This window comes from Trichechus manatus, unplaced genomic scaffold (genome assembly GCF_000243295.1).
Source record: "Trichechus manatus latirostris isolate Lorelei unplaced genomic scaffold, TriManLat1.0 scaffold00003, whole genome shotgun sequence".
Taxonomy (NCBI): domain Eukaryota; kingdom Metazoa; phylum Chordata; class Mammalia; order Sirenia; family Trichechidae; genus Trichechus; species Trichechus manatus.
Genome location: NW_004443939.1, coordinates 22,759,896 through 22,782,106, shown reverse-complemented (window position 1 = coordinate 22,782,106; position 22,211 = coordinate 22,759,896). Strand labels below are relative to the sequence as shown.

The window sequence follows — 22,211 nt, the reverse complement described above, 5'->3', positions numbered from 1 at the left end:
TAAGGAAGATATTTTGGAAGTTATATTTAAGCTAAGACCTAAAAGCAGATTGGAATTAGTGTAATGAAAAGCAGGGAAGAGTGTGTCTGGCAGAGGTAACAATGTGTGCAAAGGCGTGGAGGAGAGAGGAGATGTGTCATGTTGGGGAAATGAAATAGTTTCCTGTGACTGGAACATAGATGAGAGGCTACAAATGGTAAGAGATAGACCCAAGAAGGGAAGCAGGAATGTAATCATGGGGGCTTTATAGATTGTTTTAAGAAATTTTGTTTTTATCTTAAGAGCAAAAGAATAACATCGGGGATTTTAAGTAAAAGAAGCCATGTAATCAAATTTAGATTTTTACAAAGCTGAATCTAGCTGTAGTATGGTGAATGGATGAAAGAGAGGTGGTGAGCAAAACTGGAGACAAGGATCAGTTGAGATGCTGTGCAGAACTCTACATGTGAAACGAGAAATGACAGGAAGTAAGGAAGTGGCATTGAAGAAGGGGAGAGTTTCGAGAGAGATTTAGAAAGTAGAATAGAAAAAATAGAAAAATAATTAAAAAACAAAAGAGAAAGAAAGGAAATAAAAAAGAAGGAAGGAAAGAAGGTGAGAGAAGAGTCAAGGAGGACTTTGAGGTTTCTATGTGGACAACCTGGAAAATGAGAGTATGACTCACATAGCAACTTAGGAAAACCTGGCCTTGTATTATTACACTTTACCCTTGTCTTTCAGCTTTCAAGTGCAGACAGTTTTCGGTTTACACAGCTGCATCACCAAACATCATGTTATTTGATCTTCACAATAGTATCTGTGGTAGTTATTAATGACTGCTTTTACTGAGGAAACTGAGCTTGTGAAAGGGCCCGAAGGCCACAAGATATGAAACATATTATGGAAAACAAAAGAAAATGCAGATATAGTAAGAGAAACAAAAGCACAGAAAGTGAAAACTAGGAGTGAGGTCAGAGATACAGGACCACATAGAGTCATGCAGGATATATTAAGGCTTTTAAGATTTAATCCTGAGAACATAGGAAGTCATAGGATGATTTTAAGCAACAGTGACATAATCAGATTTACAATTTTATAATATCACACCAGTGGATGTAGGGGAATTGAAGAGGAAGGGCGGACAAGAATGGACAAAAGGAGAACAATCAAAAGACTATTACAGTGGTTCAAGTGATAAAGATGGCAGTTTGAACTACAGTGGTACTGGATGAAATATTGAGAAGTGGATATGTTTGAATTATATGTCACCATTCCTATTCAGTGCCCTGGTGGCACAGTGGTTAAGGACTGTGGCTGATAACTAAAAGGTCAGCAGTTCAAATCCACCAGCTGCTCCTTGGAAACGCTATGGGGCTGTTCTACTCTGTTCTATAGGGTCACTATGAGTCGGAATCGACTCAAAGGCAATAGGTTGGTTTTTGGTTTTCTTCCTATTCAGTGGTATACTGGAGGTCTTAGCCAGTGCAAGAAGGCAAGAAAAAGATATCAAAGACATATAAATTGGAAAGAAAGAAATAAAATTATCTTTATTCACAGATGGCATAATAATATATGTAGAAAATCCAAAGAATATATAAAAGAAATACTAGAGCTGATAAGTGAGTTTAACAAGTTGGTAGAACATTAGGTTATTATACCAATTAATTATTTTTCTGTATACTAGCAAAGAGCAATTGAGTATTGAAATTTTAAAAAATAGCATTAATTATAGCATCAAAACCACGAAATACAGAGATAAATCTAAAATATAAGCAAAGTTTGTATGTTTGTATGCTGAAAACTACAGTAAACATTGATGAGAGAAATTGGACAAAACCTAAATAAAGGGAGAGATATACTATGTTTATGGATTGGAAGACTCAACATGGTTAAGATGTCACTTATCCCCAAATTGATCTATCCAATAACCAACTGCCATCCAGTCAATTCCCACTCATGGCAACCCCATGTGTGTCAGAGTAGAACTGTGCTCCATAAGGTTTTCAGTGGCTGATTTTTTAGAAGTAGATCACTAGGCTTTTCTTCCGAGGTGCTCTGGGTAGACTCAAACCTCCAACCTTTTGATTAACAGCTGAGTGCGCATGCACCACTCAGGGACTCCAATGTAATCCAATAAAATTCCAGCTCGTTTTTTTTTTTTTTTTGGTAGATGTTGACAAGCTAATTCTAAAATTTATATGGAAACTCATATGCCAAACTCATTGCTGTGGAGTTGATTAAGACTCTTAGCAACCCTGTAGGATAGAGTAGAACTGCCATATAAGGTTTCCAAGGCTGTAAGTCTTTACAGAAGCAGACTGCCACATCTTTCTTCAGCGGAGCAGCTGGTAGTTTCGAACCTCTCACCTTTCGTTTAACAGTTAAGCACTTTAGCCACTGCATCACCAGGGCTTCTTTAAAAGTCTACTAGTGGACACAAATAAGTAAATAGCAGAGTTCAGTGTGACAAGATACGAGACCAATTCAAATAAGACAGACACAAATATGGTCTACTTAAAACCTCAAATATGTGCACATTTTGGCTGTGATTAAATTCCCAACCTCCACCTTCTACATGTACACAGAGTATAATGTATATTAGGAACGAAAATTAGGCTTACTCACAAAGGCCCATTTTTGGAATATATCCATATACGTAATATAAAATTATTAGGAAAATCAATTCTCTTTTGTATAATGTGAAACATACAGAAAGTTATTTCTATGTGTTGTTACTTTCAGCTCACCCCATATACACACTAAAAAGGCATTTCAAAAATGTAATTTCAAAAAGTAAATATTGTATTGTCCATATTATTTGTACCTGCTGCCACATGGCCATAGTCATTTGCTTGTTTTATTAACAGCACATAAATCAAAGTCCTACACTTCAATAAAATATACCTACGCTTCTGTGTGCCTGTGTCTAAAATCACAGAGTTAGGTTATTAGCCTTCCTAGACTGGGCACATACCTTAAAACAATTTAAGATTGTTTACTTACCTCCCATTTTGCCATCCCACTGAGAGTAATCATTTTGGGGAAAAAATGTTTCTTGCAGTTGTGAAAAGACACTGAACTTTGGAAAAGAGAGAGACTTTAATTGCAACATATCTTACCTGGCTTCAGATGAGCAAATGGAATTTCACCAGTGAGAAGTTCCCACAGACACAGGGCATAGCTGAAGACGTCAGCCTTGATGGTGTACCGGGTGCACTGAGTGAACACCTCAGGGGCCATCCAACGGAGATTCTGCATGTCAAAAGTATCCACAGGTCATTGACCAAGCATTTAGCTCTTCCACTGTAGAACAGTGTTCTTCTAAGTGAGGATTTGTTAAGTCTTCTCCGATGCTCTCAAAAGATATATATAAGCATAAAATAACATTGATACTGCCATCAATGAGTGTAATAAACCGGCCACATATCCTGTTGTCTGCTGCCGTTCAGCTTCTCAAAGGGCACATGTTTACTCATTGAAAGAGCATAAAATCCATAATTCTTCCAAAAATGTCACAACAATATTAATCATCAAAAAACTCTGCCTCTTATAAAATGGTTATCCTTAACAGCAGCATTGTGGTTTATCTGTGAGTATCTTTCTTCTAGGGGCCTTATGAGCTCCTGAACAGCCAGCCGTGAATTTATGCAGGCACTTTCTGACTCCCTGGGAGTGAATCAGGCCACGCGGGAGACACCGTCCCTTGTTCAGGCCTTTTGGTTGTAATTTAGGAAGTCACTAAATTCGGACAATAAATAGTGCCCTGATGACTGCAGAGAGAAAGGGTCATAGGGGAGTGCCCAGCATATTCCAATAAAGCAGATTTCTTACAGGCAAAATGAGGTCCATCACATCTCCTTTGTTTGCCCAGATGTGTTATTCCTGAATGCTGTTTGTGTAATATTCCAGAAAGAAAGCCCTTAAGATGTTACAAGTTATTCTGTACAAAGTTCTATCCTTACATTTTTCAATGACATTATTTATATTCTCTTCATTTAAAACTACATATTCTTCACTTTAAAAAATAAATTTCCATGTATCACTTCGGTTTATTTATGGACAGAGCACTGGATTTTGAGTTAAAAGATGAAAATTCTAGTTCTGGCTCTGCCACTGACTGTTTGGGTAGCTCTGGAGCTCTGGGCAAGTTACTTTTGCTTCCTGGACCTCAGATGCCTCAAGGACAAAACAAAGAAATTAGGCTCTTTCAGCTCTAAAATTCTGTGGCTCCATATCATATCAATGAACTTTGCCAAACACTTTTTTTTTTTTGTATTTCCACTGAGAGAAACCAGCATTCTTTCATTACACTTACTGAAAATCTGTGCATACTGTTGGCTGCTGCTAATTCTTTTGAAGCATCTACCTTATTTTGAAATCATACATAATTACAGCTTTCCAGGAATATCTTTATCCCTATTATGGTGCTCACATGCAATTCTTCCCCATGAGCTTTCGTATTCTAAATAGCCTCTATTATTGTACATAGGGTCGCTGTGAGTCAGAATGGACTCCACGGCACCTAACAACAACACATAGCAGATTATACATTGTGCCATAACATTGCATAAGTGGGAGTAGGCATACAGTATGCCCATTTTTGCACAGGGGAGCAACAGAGTAATCAGGGATCTTACTTGAGGCCACGTAACTAGTAAGAAACAAAATACCTTCAAAATAAATCTAGGGTAGTGCTAATGCTTAAACACTATGCCACTAGGATAAAATAATTAATATTACTTGTCATTGGTTCAATTCAATTCAATTCAACAAAATTTATTTAGTCAGTGAGTCTCAACTGGCTAAATTTAGAATCACCTGTAAAACTTTAAAAATATACAGCTACCCAAGATCAATGCCAGGCCAATTGACTCAGAATTTCTGGGAGTTGGATTCAAGCATTATGCTTTTTAAAAGTTCCTAAAGAGATTTTAATGTGCAGCCAGGGATGAAAACTATTGATTTAGCTGTCTCTATAAACCCTGCTGGCACAGTAGTTAAGAGCTATGGCTGCTAACCAAAATGTCGGCAGTTTGAATCCCCAGGTGCTTCTTAGAAACCATATGGGGCAGTTCGACTCTGTCCTATAGGGTCACTATGAGTCAGAATTGACTCAATGGCAACGGGCATGTTCCATATACAGCCTTCAGTATGGATTACACCTCAACATAAAGAAAATGAAGATCCTCACAACTGGACCAATAAGCAACATCATGATAAATGGAGAAAAGACTGAAGTTGCCAAAGATTTCATTTGACTTGGATCCACAATCAACACCCATGGAAGCAGCAGTCAAGAAAACAAATGATGTATTTCATTGGGTAAATCTGTTGCAAAAGACCTCTCTAAACTGTTAAAATGCAAAGATGTCATTTTAAGGACTCAGATGTGCCTGACCCAAGCCATGGTGTTTTCAATCGCCTTATATGCATGCAAAAGCTGGTCAATGAATAAGAATTGATGCCTTTGAATTATGGTGTTCGTGAAGAATACTGAATATACCATGGACTGCCAAAAGAATGAACAAATCTCTTTTGGAAGAAGTACAGCCAGAGTGCTCCTTAGTAGCAAGGATGATAAGACTTTGTCTCACATACTTTGGACATGTTATCAGGAGGGATCAGTCCCTGGAGAAGGACATCATGCTCGGTAAAGTAGAGGGTTAGTGAAAAAGAGGAAGACCCTCAACAAGATGGACTGACACAGTGGCTGCAACAGTGGGCTTAAGCATAACAACGATCGTGAGGACAGTGCACGACTGGGCAGTGTTTCGTTCTGTTGTACATAGGGTCGCTATGAGTTAGAACCAACTTGACGGCACCTAACAACACAACATCACGTCCCACATAGAAGCCCTGGTGGTGCAGTTGTTAAGTGCTCGGCTGCTAACTGAAAGGTCAGTGGTTCAAACCCACCAGTAGCTCCATGGGAGAAAGATGTGTCAGTCTGTTTCTGTAAAGATTTACAGCCTTAGAAACCTTATGGAGTATCTCTACCCTGTCCTATAAGGTCGCTGAGTTGGAATCGACTCAACAGCAACAGGTCTTTTTGCTGTTGTTGTTTGTTTATATCCTACATGGAGATCCCATGTGTGTCAGGGTAGAACTGTACTCCAGAGAGTTTTCAATGGCTGATTTTTTGGAAGTAAATCACCAGGCCTTTCTTCTGAGGCTCCTCTGGATGGACTTGAACCTCCAACCATTCAGTTAGCAGCTGAGCACTTTACAGAATCAACTCCATGGCAGTTGGTTTTCTACTGATTTATGTCCCACATAGTAGATGAGGCCTGGTGGACCTGGCCGGAGGACGACTTGCTCTTCCCACCTTTCTTACCTTACCTACTATTCTCCTCCCTTCTCATCCATTCCAGCCACTCTGGCCTTGAACACACCAAGCACTCTCCTGCCTTAGGGCCTTTGCACTTACTATTTCTTCTGTCTGCATTGCTCTTCCCCCAGAGTCATATGGATGGCTCCCACTTTGAATCTTTGTACAAATATCAATTACCTTATCAAATGTTATCTTTCCCTGTCACCCTATCTGAAACACACACCATCACTCTCCATTCATTTCCTTTGTTTTTTTCTTTCTTAATCACCACCTGATATATTATATATCTGTTCATTTGGTATCTATAGCCTCCAAGTAGAATATTAGTTCCATGACAACAAAAATTTTTATTTTATTCACTGCTATATCCCCAGTTCCTAGAAGAATGTCTGGCATCGAGCAGGAGCTCCTTAAACATTTGTTGAATGAATGAGTGAAATCTAACTGGGGAAACCAGCATGCATAATCCTATTTACAGTACAACATTGTCCACGACGTGGCTCCTGCCTTCCTGTCTAACTCATCTCTCACTTTCCTTTCCTCACATTGTACGTGCCAACAATGCCAAGCTATTTGAAGCTCCCACAGGAAGTCTGGTGTCTCTCATCCTCCACTCTACCTTTGTTTATGCTGCCTGGCACCCTCTTCCATTCTCCTCATCATCTGCTTAACTCCTATTCTTCCCTCCTGAGCTTCCATGATACTTGGGCATACCTCTCTCACTGAACTTCCACACTGGATTAAGTCTATTTGCTTATTATGATGTTTTTCCCACTAGACAATGAGCTCTTTGAAGTCAAGGACAAAATTTTTATTTTATTTTGCGTTCTTGGTCCTTTGCACAGTGCCTGGCATGCGGCAGGCCCTCGATAAATGTTTGTTGAATAAATGAATAAGAGTACAAACTATCAATGTGAACAAAGTGTGACAAAATCACCAAGGAAGAAGGATTCTCTGTGTATATGGGTGTTTGCGTGTGGGGATGGTGAGGTGTTGAAATAGGTAACTTGCCTGGGCCTTGCAAGATGAGAGACTTTATCCATGTAGGGCACAGTAAAGGGCTTTTCAAGCAGAGGATAGAACACAGGCAAAGTCAATATGACGTGAAAGTGAACAGCCTGCTTGGGGATGGCAGGAGGTATGTTTGCTGGGGCACAGGGGTTTTGAGAGACACTGTGGTGAGGCGAGAAAGCTGTCCTGGGCCAGAGTGGGAAGGGCAGAAAGCCAAGGAAAATTTTTTCCCTCTGTGCTTTTGCAGCACTTTGCTCACATTACTACTTTCTTTTTTTTAAGTCTTTTTCTGTACTCTTTTATTCATTCATTCAACAAACATTTATTGAGGATTTACCATGTGCCAGGCACTGTGCAAATGACCAAGAATGCAAAATGTGAATGAAAACTTAGTCCTTAACTAAGTGTACAGGCATTTACCTATTAAATGTTAACTCTACTACTTAATGTTGTTGCCGTTAGCTGCCTTGGAGTCAGCCCCATCAACTCATGGTGACTCGCAACAAAATGAAATGCTGCCCGGTCCTGAGCCATCAACATGATTGGTTGCAGATTGGATCATTGTGATCCATAGGGTTTTTATTGGAAACAGGTCACCTGGGCTGCTTCCTTAACCATTTTAGTCTGGAATCTCCGCTGAAACCTATTTAGCATTCTACCAAACAAAAACTAAGCTCGTTGCTGTCGAGTTGATTCTGACTCACAGGGACCCTATAGGACAGAGTAGAACTGCCTCATAGAGTTTCCAAGGAGCAGCTGGTGGATTCGACCTGCTGAGCTTTTGTTTAATAGCCAAATGCTTCACCACTCCACCACCAGGGCCATACACGCCTCTACCAACAGATAGGTGGTAGCTGTGCTTGACGTGCATTGGCCAGGGATTGAACCTGTATCTTCCTAATGGAAGGCAAGAATTTTACCAGTGAACCACCACTACCCCCTCCAGTACTTAATAAAGCAAAACCAAACTTGCCATCCAGTCAATTCCTACTCATGGTGACCCCATATGTTACAGAATGAAACTGCTCCATAGGGTTTTCTTGGTTGTAATTGTTACAGAAGCAGATCGCCAGGACTTTCTTCCTCATTGCTCCTGGGTAGGTTTGAACTGCCAACCTTTAGGTTAGTAGTCAAACCCAAATTATTGCCACCCAGGGACCCTAAGCAGATCTCAATATACCTTTTGGTTATATTTGAAACAAATTCAGTATTATTTTATCTATAACATGTTCTAAATTTATTTCTCTAGCAGAGCCTTGAAACAGTTCTTTTGGGGCTTACTGAAAATAAAAACACAGAAATTATTCTGCCACTGTAATAGTGACATTGTTTTCAGGTAAATCAGCTCTCATCTCCCTTCCTCTCAGGCTGAGTTTACACATTTTAATCGTTTAGTAATTATAGGGAACGCAAGCGCAGCAAACCCCAGGTTGTTTTGTCATGTTGTCTTCATCCAGAGACTGCAGAAATCTTGATTCTGAGAGAAAGAGAAAGCAAATTCATGTCAAGGAAATATCTCAAAACCAAAGTCAAAGATTATGTTTAAGATTTTGAAGCCACACGAAACCTGTGTTGGATTTAAATTCTCACTTCCTTTTTTCTGGCTGATGATATACATGAGGAAAAACTGAAAATAAATACTGTACTTTAAAAATTCAGGGTCATTGGAATCTGAATGACTTAGAGAAGTACAGCTGTCTGTGTGAAATACATTTTTGGATTCATCATACAATATCAAGTACTAACTAGGAATGAAGAAAGAAGCTGATATCATTTGGGGCATTATTCATGGAAATCTCACCTCCAAAATCTGCCACCACAGCATGCCCATCCTCATAGAGAAGAATATTGTGACTGTAAGAAAAAAGTAGGCTTTGAGTATACTTTACTAAATCTGACTGGCACCTCAATGAAGAGGACAATAGTTATCATTAGTTCGGCCCAGAGGGTAAACAGGCTGCAAAATGATAACATAGATCTCAGGCTAGTGACTTTGATTTTCTCAATTTTGCTAATTCAAAAAAAAAAAAAAAGTACAAAATGTGACCATGTTTTATCTAACATTGAAAATATACAGGCTTCCTACTTTAGATACACCCACTAAACTTGTTAAAAGGGCCCATTAGCCTGAGATCAGTTTTTCAACTCCTAGAGGCTCATTTGCTGACACAGCTGTGGTTACGGGCAAAGAGCAAATGCCATCTGTGAGCATACTAGAATCAGAACAAGGGAAACAGCTTTGCTGGAACCCTAAGTGCAAGGACAGTTCAAGCAGGTCTTGAAAAGAATGTAGTAAAACAACTCTATGAAAAATTTCTTGGCCAGTACATTCTAGCTACAACCCCAGGACAAAGGAATGCTTTTAAGGATTGTGAAATGATGTCAGCTAAACCACGTTTTAAGGTTTCGGGGAGAAAAAGGTATAAAGGTCCCCAAAGTCTCCCTCCCAACCCAGAATTCAAACTAGATTAAGAAGAAGGTCCTTTTCAAGAAGTAAATCAAGGCGAGGACAGAGCCCAAGAGGGGGCATTCCTCCTACCTATTAGTGAAGTGGGCTGGAGATATCTTTGAGACAAACATATGTTCAAGATTGTGATCCAAGATTGTCTTAGAATGCTTCTTATGCAATGTCTTTCTTTATACCCATTTCAGATTTGGCTTGTAAATGAGTCATTTCAATATTAGGGGATCCCACTGGATTTCTTTTAGTAAACTTGGGCTACAGTGTATTTTATCTGCTCTATTCTTACTTACTTTGCTTCATGATCAAAATAAGAAAAAAAAAATGCTATTATTTTCCAGTCCCAAAGAGGTCCAGAACAATATTGAATCATTTATATGAATGCTTTCTGGTATTGACTTGAGCTTTATAAGAAAGTTACTTTTGCATTTCTCTCATATCATTAATGAATTTTACCTTTGGAGTATAGCCTTAATGCTCTTTGCAACTACTGAAAATCTAGAATATGTTCAAAGTCACTTTGCTTGGATTAGTCTGGTGTAGAGGTATTGGGGGACGTCAGAACAGGAACCCCCAAGATGCTCTCTGTAACCACAAATTACCAATTAACAATTAACACACATGCTAAGCATGCCATTGTAATGACAAAGAACAATACAGCACCAGGGGCTCTCTGGAAGTTCGTATGCAACAAGAAAAATGCATCTAAATGCGTCAAGATTCCTTGAAGAACTTGGGGGAGTTTCAGTACTATAATCCTTTGGCATCTCATGGGAAAATGAATGTTAAAGTCCACAGATACCATTAAAATAAATACTGAACATGGATGTGCCAATAATATTAAAATTATACATATAGCATCTCCTCTCTTATTTTATTTCTAATTCTGATTGGTTATCTACAACAGTGATCAGAAAACTTTTTTTTTTTAGCAGCATGACCTCAAATTATAAAACAGGTTTGCAAATGGAGCTACTCTACATAAATATACAGAAAGGCTCACCCAGCCCCTACTTAAACTTCTCCTTTTCCGATATAGCAGTCATTGAGGCAAAGCCTCAAAACCATGGATCTAGAGAAGTCCCAAAGAAGTTACACTTCTAGCGCATATATTGTTTATTCATTTGTTTGTTTTTAACTTCTTCCAAAGTAAATAATTTGTGTTACTAAGAATGATTATACCAACTGGTTGGAGCTGTGTGTGTGTAGGGGGTTGTTTAACAAAATTTAACTCTTCTATAAAAGAAACTTAAGTGAATCTGGTCACTGGGTCACTCACTCAGTATACTCTAGTATGAGGCGGGTGTCTCACGATGCAAGGATTGTGTCTTGTTCACTGTAGTATTGCCAGCATTTTTAGTACAATATTTATCACATACGAATATTCAATGGACAATTGTTGAACAAAGAAATAAATGAAAACAAACTGAAATTGGACCCCACTGTTTCAGGTATTAGTCATAGGTTTGGAAGGGTTAAAGGTTGTATTACTTAATCATCAAGTACTTACTGAATACCATTCATCAATCTATAAATACATATTCAAAATTCAGGGAATCCTAGAACTGGAGGAGACATTAGAGCTAACCTAGTTTAATCCTCTTTATTCTTAGAGGAGGAGTCCAAGGCTCAGAGAATTTAAGTGTATCAACAGAGGTTAATAGGTAGTTAGTGGCAGTGTAGACTAGAACTGAGTTCATCTAGGTCACCTCTCAGAACAGTGCCTGGCAAACAGTAGCCATCATTGAATGTGTATTTTATGAACCATCCATTGGTCATACTTGGGTTATATACTTTTCCCCAAAGCATCATATTTACTATTCTCACATTATCAAAACACTTGGCGGGGGGGATACAAAGTAATACAAGTTATGGATTCCATCTTCAAGGGGCTTTTAATCTGTACGTGAAAACAAAGATGAATGCAAGTAGCATTCAGATTCAAAGAAAACCGTGTGAGTTAAGAAAGAGATTAACTTTAAAGTGGGCCTTGAAGGACAGTCAATTAGTAAGTCTAAAAATATTTGCTAAGTGCCTATCATGCGTCAGGAAATTTCCTATATATTGGGATGTAAGGGTGAACAAGACAGGCAAAGTCTTTGCCCTTCGAGCTTATATTGTAGTGAGGAGTAGAGGAGGTAGGCAGAGACTAAAAGAGAAAGAATTCCAGGTTGGGGGAAGATTTGGGCAAAGGCCAAGAATTGGGAATATGTGTAGTACGTAATTGGAATTACAAGAAGAATATACTTACTAAAATGGAGAGTACATGCTGAAGAATAATGGGGGGAAACTCTGGTGAAGTATGATGTCAGATTATGAGGGATTCTGAAAGCCATGGTGGGAATTTTGGACTTCATGAAGGAGGTGACAAGGAGCTAGCAGAGGTTTTAGTGCATAGGGTGTGATGTTCTGAAAGCAGAGAGACTGGTGGTCAAGCATAATTTTAAACTCAACACTGGAGGACTGAGGGAGGAATGTAGAGTAGAAACAGAAAAGGGATAGGTGAATCCATCAAAACATCTGAAAGAAGCATCTAGATCTTGGGACAGCTTAGATACAGAGGACAAAAGAAACCAAAAATCCAAGGATCACCTCCAAATTTCTAGTTTGGAATTCTTAACCACAAAGCAATAATATGTCCAATTAGACAGAGTCATCTTACCAAAAAGCCTAGGAATTTATCAAAATGATAGTGACTTTCTTGGGAGGCTGTGGAACTTGACTAAAGTCAATGTTATGCTTGGCAAGCTTGGACTCATCAGAAAGATAACTATAGCATTTATCAAATCAAAATCACATTCAAAGTGAACTCTTGTGTCCTTGACAAACAACAGCAAATCAAACAAAACAAAGGATGCAGTAACAATTTAGGAACATGGGACAATCTGAGTTTAGAGCACCAAATAGGGCAAATGTCAAAAAGGATGCTATAAAAATGAAAATGCAGAATAAGAGTACTCTAGGAAGAGTCCAGAATAAAATGAAATTTCCTATCCACTTCAAGGTTGTCTTTTGGATTTCTCTACCCCTTCTCTAACCTCTCAAACCAAAATTAATTTTTGGAACTACCTCTATGATTCATTCTTTCATCTCTTCAGTTATTACTAAGATATACTTCCTACCTGGAGTGAAATAAATGGAACGGGACAGACAGAAGCAAAGGGGAAATACATCTGTGCTAATCATACAACAGCACAGAGGCCTTGGTGAGCATCATGCTCAGTCTCTGGAGTTAGAGAGGTCATCTGAAAGGTCAATGACCTTGGAGTAGACGGTACCCAGGGAAGAGGATAAGTTAGGAGCTGAAGCCAGGTAGGAAAATAGAAACAGCACAATTCTTTAGTGATAAGTTCAAGAGTTTATTATTGAAAGATATCATAAACTGTAAATTTTGAGGTGAGAGCAGTGAAAATTGTAGGAATGATGGGGCAGTGATGGAGAGGGTGACAATAAAGAGAGAAGGGAGTGAATATTGATTGAGGACCTCCTGTGGGTAGGCACTGGTGCTTTCATCATTTTTCGTTTCCTCCTGGAGACCCTATGTTGTCCGTATTAGCATACTTATTTTACAGATGGATAATTGAGGCTCAGAGAGGTTAAATCAGGTGCCCAGTATTATAGCTGGTCAGAGGTGAAAGCAGCATTCAAATTTCAGTCTCTCTGACTCTAAAGTCTACCTTTTTAGGAGAAGCAGACTGGCCCCAGAGAATTAGCCTGGTACAATTAGATGTCTGGACAGAAATTCTGGCCCTGCTAAAGGAACTTGCAGTCTGACCTGGGAAGTAAGCCAGGCACACAAGAATGCCAGTGTCAGGAAGACTATAATCAGGACCAGAAGGAAGCGATTAAAGAAGCTTTGGGAATTCCAAGACCATACTTTCCCAGAAAAAGACTACCTATGACATTCGTTTTTATCTGTTTGTTTTTGTGTACAATTTTGGGAGAGGTAGTCTCCTATTGCCTATGACACCTTACAGAGCACCTTCATGCACATGATGACATTTGATGGCAACAGCCCTGTGAGGCAGACCCTTTACATTTGAATTAGAAAGAGAAGCAAACCTATCAGTAATTGGTTGATGTAGCATCTTGGCCCAAGTCTACCCATCTGGGGGCAAAGGAATCCAGGAGCAGGGCAGGAGATGAGGAGAGATAAGAGACCCTGCAAAGAAGGAGGAAAATGGTGGATGGACACTGTAATACCCAAAAATGTACACATAAGCAGTGTACACGCATGCTCATGCACATAGACTTGCATTCTAAACTCTCCAGAAACATCTTTAAGGTTGAAGCATGGCTCAGGAATGCTCTCCAGGTAGCAGTGAGTTTGGTAAAGAGCATTGAAACAACTTAAGTAGATAAAGGTCAACAAGCCCTTAATTCTCACAGTAATGTTTGGCATTTCTGGATTTAACATTCTGATTTCATCGAAATGAGTGTGCCTCCAAAAGTTCATGCTGGTTGGCAACTTGTCATCTTGTTATATCAAGCGAGGCTTAAGCCCAGATGCAATTTGCTTAGTTGATAAGTGTGCTGAGTCAACCTTGCAGCATCAGGGTTTTATTGCTGCCTTTTTGTCATCCGTTTTATAGGAGAACTGATACACCAGGATGGTGTTTGCCAGTGTGGGGATGTGCACATGTTTACAAATGTATTCCTCTCCATTGTCAGATATCTACTCTCCCTGCTGTGAAGGCCGAGTTCTGGGCTGGAAACGGCAATGCCTGCTTACAGAACAACTGCAGTCTGACTGGGAACGAAAGAAAAACTAAAAGGAAGAAAGTGGAATTATCATACATAATCTAGAATTTGAAGTGGTTTTTGCTTCGGGCGACCTAGAAGAGAACACAGCGAGTATAAGAATTAATCACGAAAAAGAGCATTAACAAAGTAGAAGGAATGGTCCTAAGCGAGGGGAGGAAAATGAAAGAGGGAACATGTCAGGATAGGAGGGGCAGGTGGTAGCACATAGGACGAGGGACCTAGAGTCAGAAGACTGTGCAATACCTAGTGTTTGCTGTCGCTCATCCTGTGATTTGGGACAAATTATAATATTTAATTTTCTGAGTTTTCTTTTCTCATCTTTAAAATTTTCGAGAGGAACGAAGGGAATTAAAAGATATAATACATAGAATTTTGTAAATTCTGAACTGCTAATTAGGTATTGGTTATTGTTAATACACATAAGACCTAGCTTGCAGAATGTTTGTACAACTTAAAATGCACGCACTTTGTAAACTATAAAGCCGTATGCAGGCTAAATGATGAGTCTCAGAAGCCAAGTGACTCCCTGAATCAAAACCCACAATAGGAACCGACTTTACTATGGAATATTTCAACTCACTTTTAGCCCTTGAGAGAGTCTTCTTCCATTTCCACTGTCTAATTCTACCAAACTATTACTGCTTTGATTGAATGACTGCATTTCAACTAAAGGAATCTTTGTTCCCTTGACTGCATTGATATCATGGTATTTGGACTTGCCTTCAGCTTTGTCTTTTATCATGAAGTAAATTATTTGGGTCAATTGTTTATGTAACAGAACTCAGTAACTCTTTAAAGTGCCTGTCCCTCACACATCACTCCCCAATAAAGTTCTTTTAAACTTAACAATGCGTGCACTTAGGAGAATACAAAATATAACCAAGGGCAAGATTTATTTCATCCAAATAAGCTATGTGAATAGAATCCATGCTTTGACCCTCAGTTCTTTCCTCCACAGAAACACAGTTCACTTTTTGAAAAGAAAAAGCCGTTTGCAATGTGTGTATGTGTTTAAATCTTTGAAGTGTTTTCTCCAGTTTCTCTTAACCAAAAGTGAATGAAAGTTCAATTCTGCTGGTTCCTTGTGACCAAAGAAAATTTTCTCCAACCTCAGAACTGAATTAATTTAATGAAGTCATTATGTAAGGATCATGTGTCTTCTCATTTTAATTGCCTGTATTGAAAATTTACCTAAAGTGCTCAAATGATTCATAATCAGTTTATGTGCTGTAGTCCAATACTAATTGTCACTATTAATCAGACTGGCCTGATTATTAGACCATTTTCAAATTCTGAGTTTCTTCCAGAGCTGAAGTTCATGGCGGCCTTCGAAGGATCAAGGTGACTTGCTACTCTCACCCCACTACTGTTACGAGTTTTTATAAGTCACTTAAAAATGCATAAATATTCTTTTTTTTTTTTTGCTGAATTACAGCGCCATCCGGTGGGTACCTTGCTCACTGTAAGCCAGTGCATACCGTGCTTACTGGTCAGTCCTCCCCTGGCGCCACGTAATTGCCTGTGTCCGTTGCTACTAACAAACACTAGTTTAAGGGGCCCATGGCCAACCTCTCAGTGTCCTTATTTAAGAGATGACAGCCCCAGAAATGTAAACCTAATAACATAACTGCAGTGCTTCCCAGATTTCCTATAAGCCACTGTTTCCTGCTATATCCCTCAAGGTGATTAACTCATATGATTAAAGACACATGGCTACGGGCATGCCTGGAAGCATTCCAAGGGTTAAATCAGTGGAAGCAATTAGGCTTCATTTTCAATCTCATCACACTGTGAAAGTCATTAGTTTACAAACATACCCTGCCTGACAAGCAATCATTCAGACCTGATGCTGAAGTGTCCTGGGTCTGCTGCTGCCACATTTTGTCTTTATCCTGGCGGGGCTATGTGATGGCCCAGGAGTCTCTTCCTGCTACAGGCTTCTCTCTGGAGGGCTCCCACCTTGGTGACCCTCAGCATAGACGGCTACATTGTTCTCTCCTCTTGGGCCACCTTTGAAAACCCCTCCTGAACCTTTGCCACTGCCAAACACAATGTGACATCTTTACCTCAAAAGGTTCAACTTTTCTAAGTATGTGACCTTCTCATACCTTGAACGTCTTCCAATTTATTTCAAGTATAATGTAAGGTGTTGACTTGGACCCTTGAAGCACAGTGCAACTCACATCTACTTACTTTGGAACATTGTATACTCCTTCCTAAAAAATACTTCAGAGCCATCTCGATCAGCTCTTTTTAGTCACAGACATATTCTCATATGTTCTCTTTTTTGGTTTCTTACTGCCTCTCATTTTCTTTCTCTGCCTCTTACATCATTAAGTAATAACTACTAACCAAAAAGTCATTATTTTCTTGAGGGGTAACTGCTGTAGGTCTCTGGGTTTGAACCCCAGAATAATGGAGACAGCACATTTGGGCTCAGGCACCTAGCTGATATCTCCTTATTCATATATGATACATGAGACTGGCCCCCTCAGCAACCACTGAAGGTCCCTCACAATTTGGTCTACACATAGAAACCTGGTAAGAATTGCATAGTAATATCAGAAATTACATACTTTGTTTCATAGCTAAATAAATCCTCTACCTACATTCCTGACACCTCGTTTGTACTTTGGGGCTCACCTTAAACAGTTTCAGGACTCCTACAAATGGGTGGTACAAATGGCTAATACACTTGGCTGCTAACCTCAAGGTTGGAGGTTCAAGTTCACCCAGAAGAGCCATGGAAGACCTGGTGATCTACTTCTGAAAAAGCAGCCATTGAAAACTCTATGGAACGCAGTTCTACTCTGACACACATGAGGTCACCATGAATCAGAATTAACTTGTTGGCAACTGTAAATGGTACTCATCCTAGATTTTTTTGTTTTTTTTAATTTTGCTCTTCTGCAAGATAAGTATAGCCTGCAGGACTCTATATTTTAGGTTTTATTTCATCAGGGCACCCTCTCCTTGCTGAGGGCCAGAAAACCTGAAGCCTGTCAATTCCTTTCAAAGTAGTTTTTTACAAAAAATAAAAACTGTAATCTAATTTTTTCATGCTGCCAGAAAGCAACACTAGTTTGGCTTCACACAGACTGACTTGGGATGCCTTGTATCTTCCCTCAATTCTTTAGAAAGAGCACGCAGAGGAAAAGCCCTGAAGATGGTACAACAGCCCCCCAAACTCATGCAGGAATAGCAATATACAGATCTCGAACATAATCTAGGTAAGAGGGAAGGAATTTACCAAAGCCCCATATCATGAACTTCTGAACACGGAAAGCCTAATTTCAGTGAACTCTTGGAAACCATGGCAACAGAAAACTCCAACAAATGCAAAGGATTGTAGAGCCTTGACTTTTCTTAAAACAAACTTCATTCTGTCAGTAGAAGTACATTTGAAGGCTTACCTCTAAAGCTTCTGGATTTGTCCCATCGCCAGTGGGATTGAAGAGGTGGATTATAAGATTTGTATTGTGGTTAAACCCATTTATTGAGGGTAATGTGAAAAAACTCCACACTCTTCGCTTACTGTTTGCTCAGCACCATGAAATGCAAAAGGAAGAGTGATAATGACTGAATAAATCTAACCACATACACACGTGCTATTGATTGTGAGGTTTCTAGGCGTGAGCTCCTTAGAATCAACAAGCAAGTATAATTTCCGTTTCTATGTATGGCTACAGTTATTTCATATCCATCTTAACAGGCTATAATCTTATGAGAAATCTTAGATGTGCAAACTGCAAAATGGAATGATTTTGAATGCTGAAGTGACAATCAAGATAATATCATAGGCGATGACAGCTATGCATTCATTATATATGATTTGTTTTACTTTAATTTAAAATTGAGAAATGGAGGAAAACATCATATTGGCTATATTTTCTTCACAAGGTCTAACATATTTTTCTCAAGCATTGGGATCATGGCTGAGCAGAGGCTTTTTACTTCAGACAAATGTTGTGAAACCTAGATTCAGGGTCACAGGAAGACAGTGAGGAAAAAACATTCTACCACAAAGCACATGGTCGAAACTTTGAGGAATGAAGAAAATAGTAAAAGAGGTATATGCAACATCCAAGTATGGAAAACTAACAGTAAGCTAGTGTGGTCATTAAAATAAAGTCACAAAACCAAAAGAATCAAAGAAGGTTCCAACTTTTGCTCTTCGACTATCACCCAAGTACTGTTTCCAAGCCACTTTTCTGAACCCTCTAAAAACCCTGAGGTCCTGATGCAAATCTCACTCTGTATGTATGCTGGCATCTTAGTTATCTAGTGCTGCTATAACAGTAATACAAGTGGATGGCTTTAACAAAGAGAGATTTATCTTCTCACAGTGTAGTAGGCTAGAAGTCCAAATTCAGGGTGTCAGCTCCAGGAGAAGGCTTTGTCAGCTCTGGAGGAAGGTCCTTGTCATCAGTCTTCTCCTGGAGTAGGAGCTTCTCTGCACAGGAACCCTGGGTCCAAAGGATGCGCTCTGCTCCTGGCACTGCTTTCTTGGTTGTATGAGGTCCCCTCACCCCCTCTGCTCGCTTTCCTTTCCTTTCATCTCTCAAGAGATAAAAGGTGGTACGGGCCACACCCCAGGGAAACTCCCTTTATATTAGATTAGGGATGTGACCTGGGTAAAGGTGTTACATCCCACCCTAATCCTCTTTAACATAATCTAATTTTACCACAGGCAGAGATTAGGATTCATAACACATAGGAAAATCACAAAATGGAGGACAACCACACAATACTGGGAATCATAGCCTAACCAAATTGACACATATTTTAGGGGGACACAATTCAATCCATGACAGCCAGGAAATGCATTGGACATTTACATGTGATGAGAGAACATGAGTCTTTCAAAACAAAAGACAGGCAGGAAAATAACTTGAAAATCTGCTTAGAAGAAATTTGGGGGACTTAGACAAATAGGTCTTTTAATGACCTTTTGCTTTCTTCACATATGGTGCCCTTGATGTCATCCTGCAACTCTTTTGGCCTTCGGTCATCAGTGTTCAATGTGTCAAATTTATTCTTGAGATGGTCTCTAAATTCAGGTGGGATATACTCAGAGGTGGATTGACCAGTAAGCCAGGTAGGTACCAGTTTACGTTAAGCAAGATACACACAGGCTTACTTGTATTTACTTACTAATCTGTAGTGCACAATTTCATACGGGTTTCACCACATTTTATACATAAGAATCACCTGGGGATCTTGTTAAAATGCAGATTTGATTCAGTATATCTGGGGCAGAAACACAAATTCTCAGCAAGGGGCTGAACCAACATAAGCCAGTTTGAAGCCCTGGTTGGAACCGACTTGACGGCTCCTAACAACAACAACAGACAAATATAACAAGTATTATTTTAGAGTTGAAAGAGATCTTAGAGATTATTAAATGATCTCTTATTACAAGAGGAAGAATTAAAAACCCAGGAAGTGTTTGGTTTTTGCCAAGGTTACCTAACAAATTTCCTGATTAATAACTTCTTTTTCCTGTATCACCTACTTTCTTTTCCTGGATCTCTGAGGATCCAAGCACGTCTCCAGCACCATGTTAAGTGCGGAGATACAGACGCTAAGGGTGCCAACTATAGGCGTTAACTACAGGGCACCTACTTGTACTGGCAAATGTAACGGACACTTCTCACCCACATTTAAGAAACCAGATCTAATACTAACTCTGTGGCAATGTTCCATGGACCTTCTAAGCACCGATTTAACATTCCGACACAAGAAGTCTGTGATAAACCCTCTATTGCTGCATGTTAAAATTCAATCGCAGATGCTAGTCAGGGGGAAGTGAAGTAACAGGCCAGAGAGAAGAGAGAATAAGAGCAGAAATTCACCAAAGACAAGTAAGATAAGAAAAACCTTGTGAGTTTAACATAGCAGACACCACTGATTTTGGTGTATGCCACGTTTCCTGTTAAAAGACCCTGAAGCAGGTATGCATGTGTTGAGCCGAGGAGGGCTCAGCTTAAAAATAACAGCTGAGAGGAAAGCTGTGCTTTATCAGCAAATAAGGTTTTCTGCATTAAATACAGTGGCCTTGGACTTGAGCAGCTCTGGGACAGCAGGCTAGGCGGGCTCTATCTCTGACAAGCAGAGGCTTCGCACCTGCAGAGCTCTACCTCTAAGGAGTGTCTCCTTCTAACCTCTCAAAATGAGCCACAGTCAGATGAGTGTATGAAAAAGTGTAGCTTCAGGGGAATTTGTCAGCAGCTTTCTGGAAAGCAGGGCTCTGTAGGTAACTCAGGAAAGTGAACAGCTTACCAACTGGACTAATTTGCAGCGGCAGCTTTTCCTAGGGTATCTTGATCTCCACTTAGTGAACATAAGGAGACTAAATACCCATGTCTCTGCAAAAGGGCAGGTTAAGAATGTACTTTGCCCCACATGCCTTCCATCAAGGACACTTTGAAAATTCAAAAGAAACGGATAGGTGTTTTTTTTTTTTTTAAAAAAAAACAAAAACAAAAGCAAAAACTCATTGAACCATTCAGCCTCTCCTCTTACTGAGGAGAGGAGCTGTTTCTTTTTTCTCCCAAGACACTAGATAGTCTATCCCTGTGGGATAGAAGTATTAGCCCCAGGAATGTAAGTTATCAACCATGACAGTTTAGGGCTATTTTAGTTCTAACCCTTTGTCAAGTGTCCCCACAATACTCCTAGCTCCTCCCTCCCTGTCTCCTTCTCTTTGCTCATGTTGTCTTCTTCAAGTTTGAATTCACTTCCAACTTTGCTTCTAACTAAATCTCTCCATTTTCCAAGGCTTCACTCATTTCACACACTTGTTCCCAATAAGATTATATAAGCTCCACAGGAGCAAGACTTATGAGCTAAGCAAATTATCGGTAATTGATAAAGTCATACTGAATTAAAATTTTCTTGACACTGGGGGAGTAAAGGGGCAGAAAGAATGGGAATGATGGGAAATTTTATAGGATGGTTTTATTCTGCAGCAACTTCCCCATAGAATTGAAGTCTGTAGTTACTCAAACCAAATTGTTGTTTCACATTTTCTATAAAGACCCAAATTTATGACTCCAAATGAACTCTCTGAGACTTAAGACTTTAATTTTCTCTTTTAAGTCTTGTTCTAGGGAAATTTCTTACCTGTTAACTTTCTATATACCCAATATTTACCCAAAATGTTTGGGTAATATTTATTTAGCTTCTACTACATTGCTAACAGTCCTGGTGGCATAGTGATTAAGAGCTACGGCTGCTAACTAAAAGGTCGGCAGTTCAAATCCACCAGCCACTCCTTGGAAACCCTATGGGGCAGTTCAGCTCTGTCCTATAGGGTCACTATGAGTCAGAATCAACTCAGTGGCACTGGGTTCCGCATTGCTGGATATTGTGCAGGACACAGAAAACACTTTCCAACATACCCATCTTTCTAGTAAAGACAAGGAAATGAGCTTGACTCCTGTTATGGGTTGAATTGTGTCCCCCAAAAATATGCATTGTAAATTCTAACCCCTATACCTGTAATGGAGCCCTGGTGGTGTGGTGGTTAAGAGCTACGGCTGCTAACAAAAAGGTTGGCAGTTCGAATCTACCAGTCACTCCTTGAAAACTCTGCGGGGCAGTTTTACTCTGTCCTATAGGGTCACTATGAGTCAGAATCGTCTTGATGTGTTTTTTTTTTTT

General features: G+C 39.5%; 1 protein-coding gene across 1 annotated transcript in view; it reads right to left on the bottom strand.

The window, feature by feature from the left end:
* Positions 1-22,211, bottom strand: part of TNNI3K (TNNI3 interacting kinase) — a 424,853-nt gene that overhangs the window by 103,203 nt on the left and 299,439 nt on the right. The window contains exons 18-20 of the mRNA XM_004369062.2: positions 9,123-9,175; positions 8,746-8,798; positions 3,099-3,231 (exon numbers count right to left, since the gene is read on the bottom strand). Of these exons, the coding sequence (XP_004369119.1) occupies positions 3,099-3,231; positions 8,746-8,798; positions 9,123-9,175 (239 nt within the window). The remainder of the gene's footprint in view (positions 1-3,098; positions 3,232-8,745; positions 8,799-9,122; positions 9,176-22,211) is intronic.